The following is a 22,571-nucleotide window of genomic DNA, read 5'->3' on the forward strand; positions in this document are numbered from 1 at the left end:
AATTTAATTTACTTTTGTTCGGCCGCACTCCAGTGTTACATTTAATGAATTAGTTCCGAACAAGGAGTGGTCCTAAGTGAAGGGATGTGAGGTTAACAAAGGGAAAGTTTGCGTGTATTCGTTTAGTTACGAAATGGTGCATGAATTTACGTATTCAGCTGCACGAAAATGCCGGTAGAATAAATATTGTTCCATCTATTTCCACTTCTCGTGATTCCGTTTAAACCAGAAATGTGTTTTATTGATTTAGCTCTTTAAAAGGTTAGAAAACTGTGCCATTTCAGATGTATTTATCTTGAGAATTTGATGATTTGACAACTTCATGGAAAAACTGACATTAGACGCAAATTACAGAAGTGAATTGTGCAACTCAATATTAAATGTTTTAATGATTAAAAAACCATTCTGAATAGTAAATGTATTATTCTAGCATCCTAGAGGTTCACAGCAAGATATTGTTGACTTGGCGTCGCTTACCGAAGTGAGAGACAAGACTCGGTACAGTGCGATCGGTTACAGGCTGGTAGGTAACTTTCACGTGTTGCAACAGTCCATCTTCCTCATTTACACCTATAAAATTGATTAAATACCACACCATGGATGATGTACATGTAATTAATAACGGCACACGTTCAGTCGTGATTGCCATTATACGTGTAATTAGAAAGCCATTATTGACTCCGTGAAATACAGCTGATAACAAAAGCGCCCAATATTAGCAGTGAAAGTCACGGGTCTTTCTGATATGACCTTAAAAACGACCGAAGGTTCCGGGTCACGGTAGGGGTTTCAATAATAAAATAAGAACCCACACTGCTACGGTCTCGCACACCATGCATAGGTCAAAATTCGTGGTACTTCACCAATAGTGACGACCCTATATGAGTAAAATTCTCTAACAACACACAAACAAAACATGTACTTGCAAAGTTCTATCTCTCTTTCATTCTGATATTTCGAATAAAACCGTGACAACTTCACGAAGACAAATCAATTTATAAATTGAAAGACTTTCAAACTCTCCAACGTTCTATTTATTTCGTTTCGTTTTACTCTAAATAGGTTTTGCTAAAGGTTTAACCGCTCTGTGCAATTTCTCAAAATACAATTTCATTTACCAATGTCAAATGTACTATTTCCGGAATTGTAATTGGAAATGCTATTTTATTTTCTAAAAAATTTAATGAGACGACCTTTGATATTATTAGAGAGGACGATCGCCAACAATGTGTGAGATGACATTTGTATGCATGTCTTTATGATTAATGGCGATATTATAATTAAATGAAGATAAAATGATTTCTCCTTTTGCAACAACAAATGAGGATGGATGATAATGCCGCACGGACATTAAACCCAGTGTTTCTGTGATTGCCTGGCTATCGACCAGCTGAGCGAGGAGACTCGGGAATGGCTTGTCGTGTAGACATTATAACTGTGGAGAATTACATTCAGCAGAGGTGCGAAGTTTCATAAATCTTACTCGTTACAACACATGAGTGAACATATGTATGCATCAGCAGAAGTGTAAATGGACATTCGGGGAATGAGCATTTAGCTCACAGATGGACACTCCATTTAACCATATTAACAACTCTTCATTTCCATGACGATCATCTCCATTTTGTTCTTATCATTTCCTTTTTTTCATAAGCTTAGACGAACAGATTTTGAAAGATTCTGCGGGGTGATTGTAAACAATTGTATAGTTTTCTGAGCACGCTGAAACATTTTGCCGATTGTATTAAGAAACTTGATGCTGTTTGTTCATTGATGTTTGTTGTGTGACAGAGAAGGTATATAAAGGTGAGATCATGATTTACATTGTCGTTGTAGTGTCAATGTGCCAACGTTGTGAAGTCGTGGCTGCAGCTCAACACAAAGAACTGCCATTGATTGCTGCCCACACACTCGGTCTATAGGCGGTGTTGAAGGGAGCTTCCAGCCGACCAAGGCGACGTCACGACGACATCACTCTCAGGAATTTTTTTTAACCTCTTATTTGCATCATTGAGAATTAGAATCTCCCAGAAAATGTGTCAATCGACATGGTCCTTCTGATTAACGTGAATGCCGCGGAAGCAGCCATTTAATTGATAGTTTTGCCGTGCTTAACGTCATACGTTTGTTTATGTGATAATGAATTCTAAATAGTGTTGATGCTCTCCGTGTTCAGTGCTTTATGGAGGTAAAATGGGTCCAGGGATTTGTTTACGTATCGCAAGGTAAGATTCCGGTTTTCTGTGTATCTTTTGGGAAACGTGCTTTCGATTAAACATGTTTTAGGTATTCATTTGTCTAGTGAGACATATATGTATATTTCTGTGATGATCTTTAAAATGAACTCGGGCCTTCTGATTATGAAATCAGTAGAGTTGTTAATCATCTCTCTCTCTCTCTCTCTCTCTCTTGTTGGTTTTTTTTTTAATTGTTGTTTCGGGAAATGTTCGTTTAATTCATCTCGATTTGTTTGTCAATATCATTTAAAGCCACTTACTGCGGTTAACTTCCCGCGGTCGTATAAAGCTCTTACTAATTACGAAATAACATGGCAAATGAGCATTCACCTTTGGGGGACAAAATCTCTACAACTCCATGTGGGCGAAATATTTACATTGGGTTCGATTGACCTTGTCTAAGTTGAATCAATTGGCGTCAGATTTAATATCTTCATAGAAAAAAATTCATTCATGTAGCACGTAAAGCAGATTACAGCTATCACTTAGAAATAATACATACTACAGTATTAGCTGGTGAAAATCTGGATCGATATCTATATATCACGTATGCCTTATGCTATGAGTAGTGTATATATATATATATATATATATATATATATATATATATAATCCAGAAAGCGCTGGTGTATTGAATACACGTTGGAACTGCTTTCCTCCTGATTTAATAATTTTGACTGTGTTATACAGCTTCGTAACCTGCAGGTCGTGAGTAGGAGTCCTACTCATGCCATGGATGCGAGAGACCTAGGAAAAGTGACTGCTTGTTTATTAAACGCTCGGCATTTCGAAGTGAGAATTACGGGTGTTTTGGACGTCCCTTCTCGCGACTGGCTTTGGCACTTTAAAGAACCCTCACTGCTACGGCCCCTGAGCACTAAGTATTGGTCTACATTTGCGGTACTTCACCTACAGCTGGTGACGTCTCAATATGAGTTTTCTCTCTCTCTCTCTCTCTCTCTCTCTCTCTCTTATATATAGCTGCAAAACTGTAGCTCTCTGAAAAAAAATATTTTGACATAGCAGAGAGCTACAGAGCGAGCCACCCCTTATAAAAACCTTCGATTTACGGCGCACAAAAAGCTGCGCACGGTTGAGGCCTTATATCGTTGTATTCTTGAGTTACTGTTTCATAAATTTGATATAAAAAAAATTCTTAACATATTTTCCTACTATACTTGTGTCTAAACATACCTTCAAATATTCATTAAAGCCCCACACGACCTGAAAACTCCCAGCTTCAAATGATTTCGTTTGTTGACGTAGCCATGTTAGGTAGCCGGGTCAGTTCGTACCCTGTTGTTGTTAGTATATATTCATAAAATTCGTTATATGTTATGTATTCGCTCTTCATTTATTATCAATACGAATAATTTATAGAAATTAAAAAAAAAAAAGTTTTTCTAAAGGTAAAATATGCTCTTGATTCATGAAAATGCTACTAAAGTCCTTAACACTCGTGTGGCAGGGATGGAGACCGCACCAGACTAATGAAAGCCGCACTGCCGTGAGTTTAGCTATTTGAATAATTATTATTTAAAGGCACTGGGATGATATATTATTTAAAATATTTAGCTAAAATATTTGTGGGGATATTAGTTCACATCTAGACGTTATTGTGCAAGTATGGAAATTAACCAGGATTCGAATTGACCGGCTACCTAACATGGCTACGTCAACAAACGAAATCATTTGAAGCTGGGAGTTTTCAGGTCGTGTGGGGCTTTAATGAATATTTGAAGGTATGTTTAGACACAAGTATAGTAGGAAAATATGTTAAGAATTTTTTGATATCAAATTTATGAGACAGTAACTCAAGAATACAACGATATAAGGCCTCAACCGTGCGCAGCTTTTTGTGCGCCGTAAATCGAAGGTTTTTATAAAGGGTGGCTCTGAAGCTCTCTGTTATGTCAAAATATTTTTTCAGAGAGCTTCAGTTCTGAAGCTATCTTATATATATATATATATATATATATATATATATATATATATATATATCGCTAAAATGACCAACTCCACGAACAACATGAATTTTCAAATTTCCTATAACTGACTAACGACACAACATTATAAAATTTTCTAACAACCTGCCCCTTATTCAAGAATTAATCTACTTTTAGTGCTACAGGTGCAGTTTGCATTTTTATTCTATGTACTATGTAAAGAAGAAAGGGCAGGTCGTTCCGAAAAGAGGGTGTTGCACAGCGCTAATCGGGACCCTGTGCCGGGTATTTAAACACTCGTGACGTTGAACTAACCTCCATCCAGATTTAAATTACGCACTTAGGCAAGCTTTTCACCTTTCACTCAGTTCTCGTTAGCAACCTTGACTAATAAAACAAAGGTGCAAGGTATCACATGTGGTATTCGGCACGTTTGTTGTGAGTCCCATTCACGGTCATGTACAACAAACTAAACCGTGTCCAGTCTGGGCTGCGTTCAAGATCGTAGCGGCTAGCCTAGAAGCTAGGTATGGTGGCTGATTTGTGCCATTTTACACTTTATTGTCTTTTTCTTATTTTGAGGCGAAAAGACAACAAAACGATAGTTAGCGTCTATTCGTCCTGAAATAACGAAAAGTCGACAAAATGATAATATTAGCTACTGTTCGTCTCAAATTAACAGAACAACACATAGTAAAATGGTACAAATCAGTCACCATACCTAGCCCCTAAGATCTTGAACGCACCCCATGGCAGGTTGGAAGTTATTTCAAACTCTGCACATTGTAATACAGAAATTTGACATGAAACATTTATAAAAACTAGAAATATGTTACAATTATGAAAATAATCTAGATGGAAAACATGATATTAAAAATATTGTGTCCGTGAGGGATTCGAACCCGGTCGTTTAAAAAATTACATTTAAAAATCGACAACCTTACCCACTGAACATTACATACAGGAGAAGTTGAAAATATTAGTGAAATCGTTTCGATATTTTGAAAATCATAAAAAATGCCCACGTGAAACAAAATTTCATAGCGACAGTTTTTTGTGTGGAAAACTCGAAGAACACGTTCATGCTAAATTGATTTTATTTCACGAGGGTAGTTTTTCTGAAATTCGGGGATATCCCTGTATTTTAACGCTTAAAATCACATAAAGCGCTTATTGCTTAATTTAAACTCAATTTATTTTGGCTAGTTCTTGTTAATACATGTCTTTTAAACTTATTTTCAAAAATGCTTAATTTGAACTAAGACATCAGTTCCAATTGGTTTCATCATATACTTGAATAACTTTATTATATTAATCTTTCATGCAACACAACAGGGAAATTGATATGAGACGTGCAACACCGGTACCTTCAAATGACAATCAACAGTATCCGTGTCGCTGGTCATTTTTAGTGCTATATTTATCCTTAGTCGTCTGACCTCGTACCTACATTCAGATACGACACTTTGGATGTTGAGTGTTGTTGGTTTTTAGTGCTCTCGCTCTCTAAAAGTGCATTTTTTCAAAGAGGGCTTAATGCTCAGTATAAGTAATCACGCACACAGTTTGCCTGCTTGATGTCCCGGAGTAAACGTTTTCTAAAATATATTGCATGTTTACATTGTAATATAAGATCAATTAAGCACCACCCTGGGACCTGAACTTAGGGGTAGTATATTTCACATTGCTCACAACAACTCATCTCCTTGATGTCCAGCAGTAAAGATGATTGTTTTAAATTCCATTTTCAATACATAATGCATATGACCAATTTAGCACCAACCTGTTACCTGAACTCCGGGGCCATGAATTTAACAATTTTGGTACAGGACTCAATGGCCATTATGATCATGCAAACATCCTGCCAGAAATATATATATTTAAAAAAAAAGATATAATCACATAATGCATTTGACCATCTTTGCCCCACCCTGAGGCATGAACCTTGAACCCAGAAGTAATGAATTTAGTAGGTATAAGGCTCATACATTGCTTATTATAACCGTGCTAACAGTTTGACTTGCTGATGTCCATTGATAGAGAGGGGTTTCTAAGATATAATGCCTTTTTAATGTATGACCAATTTTAGCTCCACCCTGGGACATAAACCTTGAACCCAGGGATCATGAAATTTTTAGTTGAGGGCTTAATGTTCATCATAATCATTTCAATAGTTTTGAGTGCTTGGTGTTCAGGAATAAAGAATACTTATAAGCTTAAGATTACTTAAATGTTGATGGTTTCAGTCACACCCCTCAGGCTTCAGGAAGGGAGGGTCTATGAAATTCGCCATATTTGTTTTCATCTCAGTTGAAACAAGAATTGCCAACGCCCTTCTAAAATTGTAATATATCCTTATGTTGAAAAGTATCCCATCGATATTGAATTTCCCCCTGGAATCTAGTGTTTCAAGCCGGAAAGATCAGGGACAACATATCGGAAGACGGGGTTTGCTCTAGAGGACAGGGGATGATAGAACTCGGTGTATCAATGAATTAAAAACAGAAAACGAGATATACTTATAAAATTCGTATTTCCATAGATGCTTAATTCCTTTTTCTGCTTAGAAAGCGATGCATCCGTAAGAGCGATATGTGAGAAGAAATTGATAAACGTGTATACCCGTAACATGACACCCCCTCTTAGAGCATCATGTTCGTTTGTTTAAATGTCTGTTTATATAAATGGGTGTATAGAACCTGTTTAAACATTGGGTGATTAGGATACATGTAATTGGTGAAACCTATTGTGTAAAAATCATTTTTCCACGAGACAAACACCCTGCTTTACCTTTATTCCTACTTATATTCATATTTTGTAATTCATTTTTAAAAATGTATATTGGTTTTATCATATGTTGAATGGACATTGTTTTATAGAAAAATGTGGTTGCCATTGCAAAACAATTTACAAAGAATATAAAGTCAGATCTCACTGGTAGTTATGCATTCATCAATAGAAGAAGAAAAAAAGACCGCGCTGCAGACCGGAAGTCGTCGACGATATTTACGGTCTAATAGTGGCAAAGGCAAGGCACTAACACAAAGTGCATGGTTCTTGATCAATTTCAGAATTCGGACACGGTTAATTACATCTTAAGATGTTGGATGTAATCGTGAATAGACGATCGTTTGATGTACTTGCAATGCCAATATGTCGAACAAGTATTTAATTTTCCTCTGAATGAATGAACTCCCATTATTTCCGTTACAGTAATTTTATAGAAACATACCCCACTTATCAAATGTGGATACCTTACATTGTGCGTGCGGATACACAACTACAGTGTTTTCACATAAAAGCACTTTAAAAATCTTTAACCAAATTGCACATTTGTCAAGTTTTCAATATTTAAAAAGTCATTGGTTCTATCGCAGTGTTATTTATAAAGAATATGTCGATTTGCCATATTATATACAAAGGAAAACGATTTAATTTTATGCTACTGTACGTAGCAACGTGCAAGTATTTTTTCTGTCGATTTCATGTGCATATACTTTCTGCTTTCTGTGTAATATACTCCATGTTTACGATACTTACAGTGCTAAAAAGAAATGATGGCATTTTCAAAATACAACTGTGGGGTAAATGAATTTTAATGATTTTTTGTAAGTTACTTTTGTATTAAAAATACAAAATACCCCAACATATTATTTATTATTATCATTTTTCTCACTTTCAGAGACTTTGAAAAACAAGTTCATGCTAGGAAGTAGACGATGATGAATGCCGTCATCCTCGGAATTACGTTGAGCCTTGTTGGCATCATCGGGGGAGTTGTTTGTTTCGTACTCTGTAGAGTATACCGGAAGCGGCAACACAGGCAGAGTATTCGTACATTTCCCGGATATGACGCAGTTGGTGACTACAAACCACCATCTCTGATGTCCATTTCTACAACCTCACAGGTAATTGGTTGATTTCATACCACAATGTGAAGTAGTGGGATGTAAAACTGTATTTCAAAAATACCTTAATTTACTAATCGTGATTTAACGCAGAGTGCAGAAATGATACGCTCATGGGTGAATTAGAAGAACCCAATTGCAATGCATACACATACATGCAGCCTCCGAAATGTTTACGTAATAAATTTCTGAGGAAGACACGGTTATCATAAAACGGAATCCTGCTTTGACATTAAAGACAACGCACATTTTCTCGTTCCTTTATTCTGATTGGAGCACTTTTCTGATTGGTCTATTTATTTTGATTGGTTGCTTATGATGATTTGATGCTTTTAGTGAATAGTGTTTTATTCTGATTGATGCTATTTTTTCTAATTTATAATCACATGAATTATAGCAAGGGCGTTTTGACATCATTGAGATTATGCTATGCCGATGTATAATCTTTTATCACGATCAATGAATCCGCTATTTCTCAGCTCTTTTAACATATATCTCAGATCTCGTTGTCAAACAATGCTAAAAAAAATGTTGAACATATCAACCTTCTACAGAATGTATCCTGTTGGAGGAACATTGGGAGGAAAACGTGAGTAAATCTCACTTTTTGTATGTAATAACTGGGGTTTTGTTTTCAAAGAAAATGACTAATAATCAATAAAGCAACGTTCTATCAAGACGCCAGTCGGTGACTGCATGATCAATAACGATATCCCTATTTATCTAAAGATTTGGCGTTACTATCCTTGCATGTTGTCATGAAATGAAACATATGTTATTGAAATCCAGGAATAGGATGAATCCCCCTTCTCACAGATCCTATCACTTCCTGCCGTCAAAGCCTCTCTTATATACAGTATTAGAAAGCAAACTTCTACGGCAGTCAATATGCACGTGAAAGTTATGACATCATTTTGACAGAACTATAAAAAGTCATTGGGGTCATATTACTGACAAGTACATTAGAATAGTATTGGATTTCAACTTTTTACGGTGTAATGAGAAACTGTTCGTGTATCAGTGTGATATGATAAGCATTATGAAAGGACTTTTATGTTAAAATCGTGCTATAATCCAAGGCAACATTGTAGCTCTGTTTGTTTTCCATGTAAATCATAACAGAAAAACATGTTAGGTGTAAAATACAGAACGAAATTGGCTGCGAGACATACTCGCATCTTGACTAGACATGCAAGATATTAAAATATTACACTACAGCGTTCTCCCAGCCACAATTTTGTTACAAAAAGCAAATGCGATAATGCGATAAAATACAAAATGAATCTTTACTGGAAACAAAAATGGTGCATAAAAAGGACCACACATCATATTGATATTACAAATTTGGTGGATGGAGTGGAGGTAGAAGTTGCTTCTTCGCCAAAAAATTTTCCTTGGCAGCACTGAAACAAGAAGTATAAATCCATTAAAGGCGCCGCAGGAGATGTCGTATAAATCCACTAAAGGCGCCAAAGAAGATGTCGTATAAATCCACTAAAGGCGCCGCAGGAGATGTAGTATAAATCCATTAGAGGCGCCAAAGAAGATGTCGTATAAATCCACTAAAGGCGCCAAAGAAGATGTCGTATAAATCCACTAAAGGCGCCAAAGAAGATGTCGTATAAATCCACTAAAGGCACCGCAGGAGATGTCATATAAATCCACTAAAGGCGCCAAAGAAGATGTCGTATGAATCCACTAAAGGCGCCGCAGGAGATGTAGTATAAATCCACTAGAGGCGCCGCAGAAGATGTCGTATAAATCCACTAAAGGCGCCAAAGAAGATGTCGTATAAATCAACTAAAGGCGCCAAAGAAGATGTCGTATAAATCCACTAAAGGCACCGCAGGAGATGTCATATAAATCCACTAGAGGCGTCGCAGGAGATGTCGTATAAATCCACTAAAGGCGCCGCAGGAGATGTATAAATCCACTAAAGGCACCACAGAAGATGTCGTATAAATTCACTAAAGGCGCTGCAGGAGATGTAGTATAAATCCACTAGAGGCGCCGCAGGAGATGTATAAATCCACTAGAGGCACCGCAGGAGATGTAGTATAAATCCACTAGAGGCGCTGCAGGAGATGTCGTATAAATCCACTAGAGGCGCCGCAGGAGATGTCGTATAAATCCACTAAAGGCGCCACAGGAGATGTAGTATAAATCCAATAGAGGTGCCGCAGGAGATGTCATATAAATCCACTAAAGGTGCCACAGGAAATGTAGTATAAATCCACTAGAGGCGCTGCAGGAGATGTCGTATAAATCCACTAACGGCGCCGCAGGATATTTCCTATAAATCCACTAGAGGCGTTGCAGGAGATGTCGTATAAATCCACTAAAGACGCCACAGGAGATGTTCTATAAATCCACTAGAGGCGCTGCAGGAGATGTAGTATAAATCCACTAGAGGCGCCGCAGGAGATGTAGTATACGTATAAATCCACTAAAGGCGCCACAGGAGATGTCGTATAAATCCACTAGAGGCACCGCAGGAGATGTCATATAAATCAACTAGAGGCGCCGCAGGAGATGTCGTATAAATCCACTAAAGGCGCCGCAGGAGATGTATAAATCCACTAAAGGCACCACAGGAGATGTCGTATAAATCCACTAAAGGCACCGCAGGAGATGTAGTATAAATCCACTAAAGGCGCCGCAGGAGATGTATAAATCCACTAAAGGCACCACAGGAGATGTCGTATAAATTCACTAAAGGCGCCGCAGGAGATGTAGTATAAATCCACTAGAGGCGCCGCAGAAGATGTATAAATCCACTAGAGGCACCGCAGGAGATGTAGTATAAATCCACTAGAGGCGCTGCAGGAGATGTCGTATAAATCCACTAGAGGCGCCGCAGAAGATGTCGTATAAATCCACTAACGGCGCCGCAGGAGATTTCCTATAAATCCACTAGAGGCGCCACAGGAGATGTAGTATACGTATAAATCCACTAAAGGCGCCACAGGAGATGTAGTATAAATCCAATAGAGGTGCCGCAGGAGATGTCGTATAAATCCACTAAAGGCGCCACAGGAAATGTAGTATAAATCCACTAGAGGCGCCGCAGGAGATGTAGTATACGTATAAATCCACTAGAGGCGCTGCAGGAGATGTCGTATAAATCCACTAAAGTAGCCGCAGGAGATGTCGTATAAATCCACTAACAGTGCCGCAGGAGATGTCATATAAATCCACTAGAGGCGCTGCAGGAGATGTCGTATAAATCCACTAGAGGCGCCACAGAAGATGTTGTATAAATCCACTAGAGGCGTTGTAGGAGATGTCGTATAAATCCACTAAAGACGCCGCAGGAGATGTCCTATAAATCCACTAGAGGCGCCACAGGAGATGTAGTATACGTATAAATCCACTAAAGGCGCCACAGGAGATGTAGTATAAATCCACTAGAGGCGCTGCAGGAGATGTCGTATAAATCCACTAGAGGCGCTGCAGGAGATGTAGTATACGTATAAATCCACTAAAGGCGCCACAGGAGATGTGGTATAAATCCACTAGAGGCGCCGCAGGAGATGTCGTATAAATCCACAAAAGGCGCCACAGGAAATGTCGTATAAATCCACTAGAGGCGCCGCAGGGGATGTATAAATCCACTAAAGGCGCCACAGGAGATGTAGTATAAATCCAATAGAGGTGCCGCAGGAGATGTCGTATAAATCCACTAAAGGCGCCACAGGAGATGCCGTATAAATCCACTAGAGGCGCCGCAGGAGATGTAGTATACGTATAAATCCACTAAAGGCGCCACAGGAGATGTAATATAAATCCATTAGAGGTGCCGCAGGAGATGTCGTATAAATCCACTAACGGCGCCGCAGAAGATGTAGTATAAATCCAATAAAGGCGCCGCAGGAGATGTCGTATAAATCCAATAAAGGCGCCACAGGAGATGTCGTATAAATCCACTAAAGACACCGCAGGAGATGTCGTATAAATCCACTAAAGACGCCGCAGGATATATAGTACAAAAACCAGTAAAGGAAGCAACAAAACATTTAGCATAATACACTATAGGAAAATGCAAAACATGTAATATAAAACCACTAATTTAAAAGAAAGTCAAAGGACAGTTCTTACAAAACCACCAAAGGAAGCCGCAGGGCATGTGGTACAAAATCATTATAGGAAGACGCAGCGCAAGTGTAGTATATAACCACTGACGGAAGCCAAAAAAAAACCCAGGTAGTATGAAACCACCAAAGGAAACCGTATAAAACCACCGAGGAAAGTCACATGATATGTAGTACAAAACCACTAAAGGAACCCATAGAACATATGATATAACACCATTAAAGTAAATCACTGACCATTTAGTATTAACATTGAAGGAAGATGCAGGACGTGTGGTTTAAAACCACTAACGGACGCCGTAAGAGATCTGACACAAAACTACTAAAGGAAGGCACATGACATATATTATAAAACAGGTAGCCAAAGGACAATCAGTTGGATATGTAGTATAAAACCATTTAAGAAGATTTAGGATTGATTGAATACTGTTTAACGTCTCTCTCGAGAATATTTCACTCATATGGAAACGTCACCACTGCTGGTGAAGGGCTGCAAACTCTCGGCCTATGCTCGGCGCTTTTAGCCATTGAACAGGGAGGGATCTTTATCGTGCCACACCTGCTGTGACACGGGACCTCGGTTTTTGCGGTCTCATCCGAAGGACCGCCCCATTTAGTAGCCTTCTACGACAAGCAAGGGGTACTGAGGACCTACTCTAACCCGGATCCCCACGGGAGAAGATGTAAGACGTGTAGCATAAAACCATAGCTCACACCAAAGGTAAACACTGGGTATCTGTATATTGCTTTATGTCTCATTGGAGATTTGTTTTCACCCATGTATAGAGGTCAACAACTTTTAGGTGATGTACCACATTTTCTGATGTATGCATGTTGTCTTTAGCCATAGGAATGTGTTTTAATCGTGTCGACGTCTTCCATGACATGGGACATCAGTTTGTTTTGTGAAGGAATAGTTGCTTCATGCACCTATGTTCAAAGTCATCGTGTTGACGCGAACTCGGGATCGAGATTCGAAACATGAAAGGAAGTCAAATGACATATGAGATAAGCTAGATATCATGTAGCTTTCTCTGGTGTTCGTAGACCAGGTGTCTTCTGATATTTTTCTGTTTATAAACATGTTAGTCTGTGGCTTCCTAAGATGTGCCCCATGGCTTCCGTTAATCGTTTCATATCGTATGTCCCATTAACGAAGGCCACAGTAAACAGCGACTGAAGTCATAAGATATTTGATCAAAGAATTCTACGGTCTATGAGCTGTATAAACACAAAATGAATCACGAATGGTTTATAGATAAAATGGGGAACCAAAAAACATCTGGTTCGTAAACCTTACAAATATATATTCAAAGGAAACAGTTAACAGATGGTTTACAAATACTTAACTAAGAGGTCCATAGGCCTTACCAGTCACCTGAGTATTAGTCAAAAGTATCATTAGCCACAAGGATTGTGAATTATTTGATGATTTTCCTGTTTATACAATCTGCATATCTAAACTCAATTCATATATTCAGCAGCAGAATAAAACAAGATGTGTTCTTAAATTACAAATGCTCCTGAATGAGATACTTTAGAATGAGATTCTGATTTTTGAGATACTTTACATAATATGATGTTTTGTTATACGTTCATGTAAATGTAAAACTGTTAAACGTCATTTGAGCGTTTGTAATAAACGCTAATACCTGCATTGTTATACAAAACATCGCATGATAGTGATTGATCAAATGTCAAATAACGTAAGTTTTTCTGCTTTGTTGTTTATATAACATTCAATATAATAAAACAATTACTCCATGTAGTTGAGGGTAACATTGAAAACCTCCGCTACCCCTCGGTTGACAATGGTTTTCTTGGGGTAAAAATTTTCAATGCCATGCAATATTTATATAATATTAACACTATACGACTCTTTGGACTCCCTCTAGAGTCAGAATCCTGGGGTTGGGAAATTCACCAGTGTGTACACCCAAGTCTGCTTTTCAAAAATATGCACTAGTTTAAACAGTATCAACAGAAGGATAATTCAATATCTAGGATAATTTCATACCAAACCGGAAACCAAAACCCCAGCCTCTTGGATCATGAAATTTACAATTTTGGTAAATTGCATTGCTTCTTCTAAATATTTTTACTTTAAATTCGGTATACAAATAAACACTATTTGCCATGTTTGGCCTCTAACCCGGGGGTCATATAATTTGCGATTTAAGTAGAAGTCTTTCTTCTATATATGATTAGGCATTTAGTTTTCCTTACAGATGAGCGGTTGTAGAGAAGAAGATTTTAAAACGTTGATCAATTTTCAAGCAGTTTTTGCCTCATGCCTAAGGCCTCGGGAGCGCAGAATTCCTGAAATTTACAATTTTTATCCCTATATCCCGAAGATGCTTCATACCAAATTCGAAAAGAATTAGAAGGATAATTATCAAGAACTTAAATATTTAGTGTGTAATTGTTAACGGACGACAATGGGCGTAGGCCAATAAAGAAAAGGGTCACCTAAGTGACTCAGGTGACTTAATATCCAGTGGAAAGGGGAACACCGATCTATAAATAAACGTCAAGGGGTACCCAGAAGCGAGCCGCGGCTGAAATGGTTTATCACACTATATACTGTAAGCCACGGGAAACTGGATTATGCAAGGTGAAGATAACGAACAGTGATCAATCTCATAACTCCTACAAGCAATACAAAATAGATAGTTGGGCAAACACGGACCCCTGGACACACCAGAGGTGGGATCATGTGCCTAGGAGGAGTAAGCATCCCCTGTTGACCGGTCACACCCGCCGTGAGCCCCATATCCTGATCAGGTAAACGGAGTTATCCGCAGTCAAAATCAGTGTGCCAAGAACGCCTTAACAATCGGTATGAAACACGCCAGACAGCATTTGACCCAATGCGAGGTCGTATTGACGAACTAGATCGTTATAACGACCATAGAATTTGCGAAATGCTGACTTCAATCGAGACTGTTGAAATCCCTGTACCATCAACTTGTTTGTCAGTAGCTTACCTCGATTTAAAAACTGACTATACCCAGAACAAGCTCTTGCATATCGAATTAGTTGAGATATATAAACACCATATGCAGGTGATAATGGAATATTTCTACATAAATGTGGGAAGTTGACGATGGAGAAGCTGAAATCATCCCGTTTGTCATACAGTTGAGTTGTCAGTTTGCCGTTAATGTCTACTTTCAATAAAATATCTAAGTATGAAGCAGAAGTGGACGACTCTGTGGTGTCCTTTATTTCGAGCTCACAGGGATATATCAAATCGACATATGAATGAAAGCTATCATTGTTAATAGACAAAACGTATTTAAGATATGAATACACGAATAACTACAAACAAATAGAAAGTATCGGTGAATTTTGGCGGTGCTGGAGAGGCGCTCTTTTAGCAGAATAGGAAAATTCTACAAAACACGGGATTTCCAATCATTGAATGATGATTTGACAATAATAAAGTTCTAACATTTCAAACTAATTTATTAGAATAGTCTGTCATATATTTTCAACATCCAATATTAACCGATATATACTGTAATCAAGTCATTTACAGGTTATGTTAGAATACAGGTACATTTGATTAATAGCATATTGTTCAGAAACCCGATTTCATCTATATTTTTCATCTGCAAACGTACATGGATCAACGTTCGTCTTCCTGCAATTCCTCACCGCAACTAGCTGTTAAAATCAGACAGGGCATTCTACCGGAGAAATCGCAAGGCTGAATAGAAATCCATCAAATGTTTAGAAAAGGACGTGGAAATCACAGCTTTTTGAGGAATTTGATCACAAGGATATAATAGACTAATAGCGTTATTAATTAAAAATTCAAGAAATAATATACACATATTAAACAAATAACACTGGGTTTTCTTGCTATTAATGATGAAAAAGAACACATGGAAAAAAGAATATGGTGAAGTCAATAAGAACAACTTTCAAAAAATTTAGATTTTCTTCTAGTCTGTCGCTTATTTCATGATTGGTCGTTTGAAGCATAAAACTTGAGACATGTTAACATATCAATATTGATGTTTGTTAATTACGTCCTTTAATGGGGGAAGATCACGGAACATATTGCGTAGCTTCTCGTTTGACAAAGTCATTGTTTTGGTATTGGATGTAGGGATCAACATAATGTTAATAGCGATTTAGTATGTACACCTGCTCAGGTTCTTACAACAATATCAGATTTCTCGTATATCGTTTATATTCTGGAAGGAGTAAAATAATCGTGTTAATATCTCATCTGGTTTATCTTATGTATCCCATCTAATCGATATTCTCTCAAAGGATATACTCAGTAATATCACGTTTGGGTATTTGAACCGAACGTTTATAAGTGGATCTTTCATGTACATGACATATGGTCATGAAGCACTAACAAGAGACATGACATATGGTCATGAAGCACTAACAAGAGACATGGCATTTGATCAAGATACACTAATAAAAGAGACAGGGCACCTGGTCATGAAACACTAATAGAAGAGACAGGGCACCTGGTCATGAAACACTAATAGAAGAGACATGGCACCTGGTTATGAAACACTAATAGAAGAGACAGGGCACATGGTCATGAAACACTAATAGAAGAGACCGGGCATATGGCCATGAAATACTAATAGAAGAGACAGGGCATATGGCCATGAAACACTAATAGAAGAAACAGGGCATATGGCCATGAAATACTAATAGAAGAGACAGGGCATATGGCCATGAAACACTAATAAAAGAGACCGGGCATATGGCCATGAAACACTAATAGAAGAGACAGGACATATGGCCATGAAACACTAATAGAAGAGACAGGGCACCTGGTCATGAAACACTAATAGAAAAAAACATGGGATATTGGCATGAAACACTAATAGAAGAGATATGAGATATGGTCATAAAACACTAATAGAAGAGACATGGGATATGGTCATGAAACACTAACAGAAGCCACAGAACATCTGATCATGAAACACTAACAGAATCTACAAAACATCTGATCATGAAACGCTAATAGAAGAGACAGGGCACCTGATCATGAAACACTAATAGAAAAGACAGGGCTCCTGGTCATGAAACATTAATGGAAGTCACAGGACACCTGCGCGAAACAATAGCATTTCCGATTTGACAGTAAGGAGACTCGCAGTGCATCCGATCATGAAACTCGAATGAAAACCGATGAATGTACTAATTAATAAACAGTAAGAAAAATCACAGAATATATTTTCAGAAAATCTAAAGTAAGGCATTGAAAAGTTTGTAATTAATCACTGAAGCCACAGGACATATGGTCAGTAAACACCGTGCAGCTGATGAGTAAATAGGGAAGAAAGCGACTAGATGGCTAGTGAAAAAATTAAGTGGATTGATTTATATAATGAATGAACACAAAACTGCCACAAGGCCAGTGATGCAAAGACACTGAAGAGCCACTGCAAAGCCGATCAATAGCTAAATTCTTATTTAATTTACTAAATCTAGTAGACATTCATTCTACCGAGAAATATTATCAAATGCTGTAAGACCACACCTCAGTTGTCATGGTATTTGGTATAGAAACTAAAAGGGAGTTTGTACATACTGAATTGAAGTCATGTGCCCCCCAAAAATGATCATTATTTAGCCATTTACAAAAGCAATGCAAATACGTGCCTCTCAAAAATACCATGACCATGGAAATGTTATTTTTGAAAACATTCCCCGAAAAGTTTTGTCATCTTATTCAAAATATGTTCGAGACTTTAAGAATTTGTTGTTACTTTAATACTCGTATCTGGAGCAACCATTGTGTTTTCAGACTGTAGTGTAGAGGTTTGAGCGCTTTCTTCGCAACCTCATTTTGATCTTTGGACGTATCAGAAAGTTACATGTAGATAATAATACACAGTACATGGCCATAAGTCATTCAGAATCATCATTTCATATTTTTTTTCATTATATATTTCATTGAAAAATCCATATTTTTTTTTATAAACACGTATTGTGAGGTTAATCAATATCAATCCGATTTCCATACTTTTTTCACTTAATTACACAAAATTGTTTAAATTTTCTTTTCTTGGGATGTTAAGCAAGTTGTGAAACATTGATCAGTGGGAATGTTTTATGAAATCATCAAGGCAAAATTTCTTACCTCAAAACACTGCTATTTCTTACCAAATCTATGCCGTAAAATTTCAATTTCGCATTTAATGGGTGATCATTACTAATGAGAAGAAACTACAAACAAATCTGCATTTTGTGATATTGTATCCATTGAAATGAGCTACAAATAACGTTGCAATATTATCCTATAAGGCATTTTTTCAATGAAAAATTCAATCTCTACCCAGAGTTATCGTTCCTTACACTCACTTACACCTCTGTAAACGTCTCAAGGGTTTTACAAGATTTTTGTAAAATAGCACGTATGCTCAAATGAAGTATGGTTTTGACTTCTGTTACAAAAATATACGTAAATAAATAAAGTTGAAACGTAGATATTGGGGTAGTTCTATTGCACCAGGCCTATAGATAGGTACATGAAGAATATATAGTAATGGAAAAAAATATACAAATAGTTGCTTGTCCTACATTTTCCAGATATTTTATAAAACAGTTCTTAGTTTTATTAGCCATAAAAAAGTGGATTTCCATGTGGAATAACATTGCTTATTTTGAGACGTTAACAGAGGTGTAAGTGAGAGCAAGGAACGACAACTCTGGGTAGAGATTGTGAAAAATTAAATGACGATTCACTTATGGCCAGATACTGTGTACATGTAATATTCGACTTTTCGAGATATGATCATATATCGTCCTTCTTGAAAATTTACCCCTTATGGAGTTATGGAACCTTGCACAAAGAGCAACCCTTGTTACCTGTACATATTTCAAACCGTAAAACTGTAGAGACACGAAACTTTCATTTACATGACGTCTTAATCGATTCGTGAGGATCCATCAGTCCTTAATTGGAGTTAATGCATACTGCAAGTTTACGATTTTTGCTCAAAATGTTGAAGCAAATTGGTCGTAAAGACGCGGGACTAAAACAGAATCGTTGACCTTTTAAATTAAGTGCATTTTTAGCTCTCTTTATGTAATACGCCTATTACGATCTGACATCCATGTATCACATGATTACTCCAGACTTTGCCGTTAAAACCAAACTTGTTATTGTTACTCTGACTAAACCATAAGTCTTGGAAACGCCAAACCTACACTGATAAATTTGCATACGAAAAAGTACTTCAGTGACATCGTCGTCAAAAGAAACTGAATATCCCCTAACAGTAGTTATATTATCCCTGAATATCCCCTAACAGTAGTTATATTACCCCTGAATATCCCCTAACAGTAGTTATATTACCCCTGAATATTCCCTAACAGTAGTTATATTACCCCTGAATATCCCCTAACAGTAATTATATTACCCCTGAATATCCCCTAACAATAGTTATATTATCCCTGAATATCCCCTAACAGTAGTTATATTACCCCTGAATATCCCCTAACAGTAGTTATATTATTCCTGAATATCCCCTAACAGTAGTTATATTACCCCTGAATATCCCCCAACAGTAGTTATATTATTCCTGAATATCCCCCAACAGTAGTTATATTACCTCTGAATATCCCTAACAGTGGTTATGTTACCCCTGAATATCCCTAACAGTGGTTATGTTACCCCCTGAATATCTCCTAACAGTAGTTATATTACCCCTGAATATCCCCTAACAGTAGTTATATTACCCCTGAAATATCCCCTAACAGTAGTTATATTACCCCTGAATATCCCCCAACAGTAGTTATATTATTCCTGAATATCCCCTAACAGTAGTTATATTACCCCTGAAATATCCCCTAACAGTAGTTATATTACCCCTGAATATCCCCTAACAGTAGTTATATTACCCCTGAAATATCCCCTAAAAGTAGTTATATTGTCCCTGAATATCCCCTAACAGTAGTTATATTACCCCTGAATATCCCCTAACAGTAGTTATATTACCCCTGAATATCCCCTAACAGTAGTTATATTACCCCTGAATATCCCCTAACAGTAGTTATATTACCCCTGAATATCCCCTAACAGTAGTTATATTACCCCTGAATATCCCCTAACAGTAGTTATATTATCCCTGAATATCCCCTAACAGTAGTTATATTACCCCTGAATATCCCCTAACAGTAGTTATATTACCCCTGAATATCCCCTAACAGTAGTTATATTACCCCTGAATATCCCCTAACAGTAGTTATATTACCCCTGAATATCCCCTAACAGTAGTTATATTATCCTTGAATATCCCCTAATAGTAGTTATATTACCCCTGAATATCCCCTAACAGTAGTTATATTACCCCTGAAATATCCCCTAACAGTATATTACCCCTGAATATCCCCTAACAGTAGTTATATTACTCCTGAATATCCCCTAACAGTAGTTATATTACCCCTGAATATCCTCTAACAGTAGTTATATTACCCCTGAATATTCCCTAACAGTAGTTATATTATCCCTGAATATCCCCTAACAGTAGTTATATTATCCCTGTATATCCCCTACCAGTAGTTATATTACCTCTGAATATCCCCTAACAGTAGTTATGTTACCCCTGAATATCCCCTAACAGTAGTTATATTACCCCTGAATATCCCCTAACAGTAGTTATATTACCTCTGAATATCCCCTAACGGTAGTTATGTTACCCCCCCCCCTGAATATCCCCTAACAGTAGTTATATTATCCCTGAATATCCCCTAACAGTAGTTATATTACCCCTGAATATCCCCTAACAGTAGTTATATTATCCCTGAATATCCCCTAACAGTAGTTATATTACCCCTGAATATCCCCTAACAGTATATTACCCTTGAATATCCCTAACAGTAGTTATATTACCCCTGAATATCTCCTAACAGTAGTTATATTACCCCTGAATATCTCCTAACAGTAGTTATATTACCCCTGAATATCCCCTAACAGTAGTTATATTACCCCTGAATATTGCGTAACAGTAGTTATATTATCCCTGACTGTCCCCTAACAGTAGTTATATTACCCCTGAAATATCCCCTAACAGTAGTTATATTACCCCTGATATATCCCCTAACAGTAGTTATATTACCCCTGAATATCCCCTAACAGTAGTTATATTACCCCTGAATATCCCCTAACAGTAGTTATATTACCCCTGAATATCCCTAACAGTAGTTATATTATCCTTGAATATCCCCTAACAGTAGTTATATTACCCCTGACTATCCCCTAACAGTAGTTATATTACCCCTTAATATCCCCTAACAGTAGTTATATTACCCCTGAAATATCCCTTAACAGTAGTTATATTACCCCTGAAATATCCCCTAAAAGTAGTTATATTGTCCCTGAATATCCCCTAACAGTAGTTATATTACCCCTGAATATCCCCTAACAGTAGTTATATTACCCCGAATATCCCTAACAGTAGTTATGTTACCCCTGACTATCCCCTAACAGTAGTTATATTACCCCTGAATATCCCCTAACAGTAGTTATATTACCCCTGAATATCCCCTAACAGTAGTTATATTACCCCGAATATCCCTAACAGTAGTTATGTTACCCCTGACTATCCCCTAACAGTAGTTATATTACCCCTGACTATCCCGTAACAGTAGTTATATTACCCTGAATATCCCCTAACAGTAGTTATATTAATCCTGAATATCCCCTAACAGTATAGTTATATTATCCCTGTATATCCCCTAACAGTAGTTATGTTACCCCTAAATATCCCCTAACAGTAGTTATATTACCCCTGAAATATCCCCTAACAGTAGTTATATTACCCCTGAAATATCCCCTAACAGTAGTTATATTATCCCTGAATATCCCCTAACAGTAGTTATATTATTCCTTAATATCCCCTAACAGTAGTTATATTACCTCTGAATATCCCTAACAGTGGTTATGTTACCCCTGAATATCTCCTAACAGTAGTTATATTACCCCTGAATATCCCCTAACAGTAGTTATATTACCTCTGAATATCCCCTAACGGTAGTTATGTTACCCCCCCCCCTGAATATCCCCTAACAGTAGTTATATTATCCCTGAATATCCCCTAACAGTAGTTATATTACCCCTGAATATCCCCTAACAGTAGTTATATTATCCCTGAATATCCCCTAACAGTAGTTATATTACCCCTGAATATCCCCTAACAGTATATTACCCTTGAATATCCCTAACAGTAGTTATATTACCCCTGAATATCTCCTAACAGTAGTTATATTACCCCTGAATATCTCCTAACAGTAGTTATATTACCCCTGAATATCCCCTAACAGTAGTTATATTACCCCTGAATATTGCGTAACAGTAGTTATATTATCCCTGACTGTCCCCTAACAGTAGTTATATTACCCCTG

The 22,571-nt window shown here is 37.3% G+C and overlaps 1 protein-coding gene across 3 annotated transcripts in view; it reads left to right on the top strand.

Moving 5' to 3' along the window:
* Positions 1 to 1,310: 1,310 nt before the first annotated feature.
* LOC125673164 (synaptotagmin-6-like) overlaps positions 1,311 to 22,571 on the top strand; it is a 33,363-nt gene continuing 12,102 nt past the window's right edge. The window contains exons 1-4 of one of the 3 annotated variants that reach the window (XM_056160708.1): positions 1,345 to 1,460; positions 1,837 to 2,225; positions 7,726 to 7,767; positions 7,866 to 8,091. In XM_056160708.1, coding sequence (XP_056016683.1) covers positions 7,903 to 8,091 — 189 coding nt within the window. In that variant the 5' untranslated portion in view covers positions 1,345 to 1,460; positions 1,837 to 2,225; positions 7,726 to 7,767; positions 7,866 to 7,902. Of the gene's footprint in view, positions 1,688 to 1,836; positions 2,226 to 7,725; positions 7,768 to 7,865; positions 8,092 to 22,571 lie in introns of all 3 variants that reach the window. The other 2 variants (XM_048909578.2, XM_048909577.2) reach the window with 2 other exon arrangements.

This window comes from Ostrea edulis, chromosome 3 (assembly GCF_947568905.1).
Source record: "Ostrea edulis chromosome 3, xbOstEdul1.1, whole genome shotgun sequence".
NCBI lineage: Eukaryota > Metazoa > Mollusca > Bivalvia > Ostreida > Ostreidae > Ostrea > Ostrea edulis.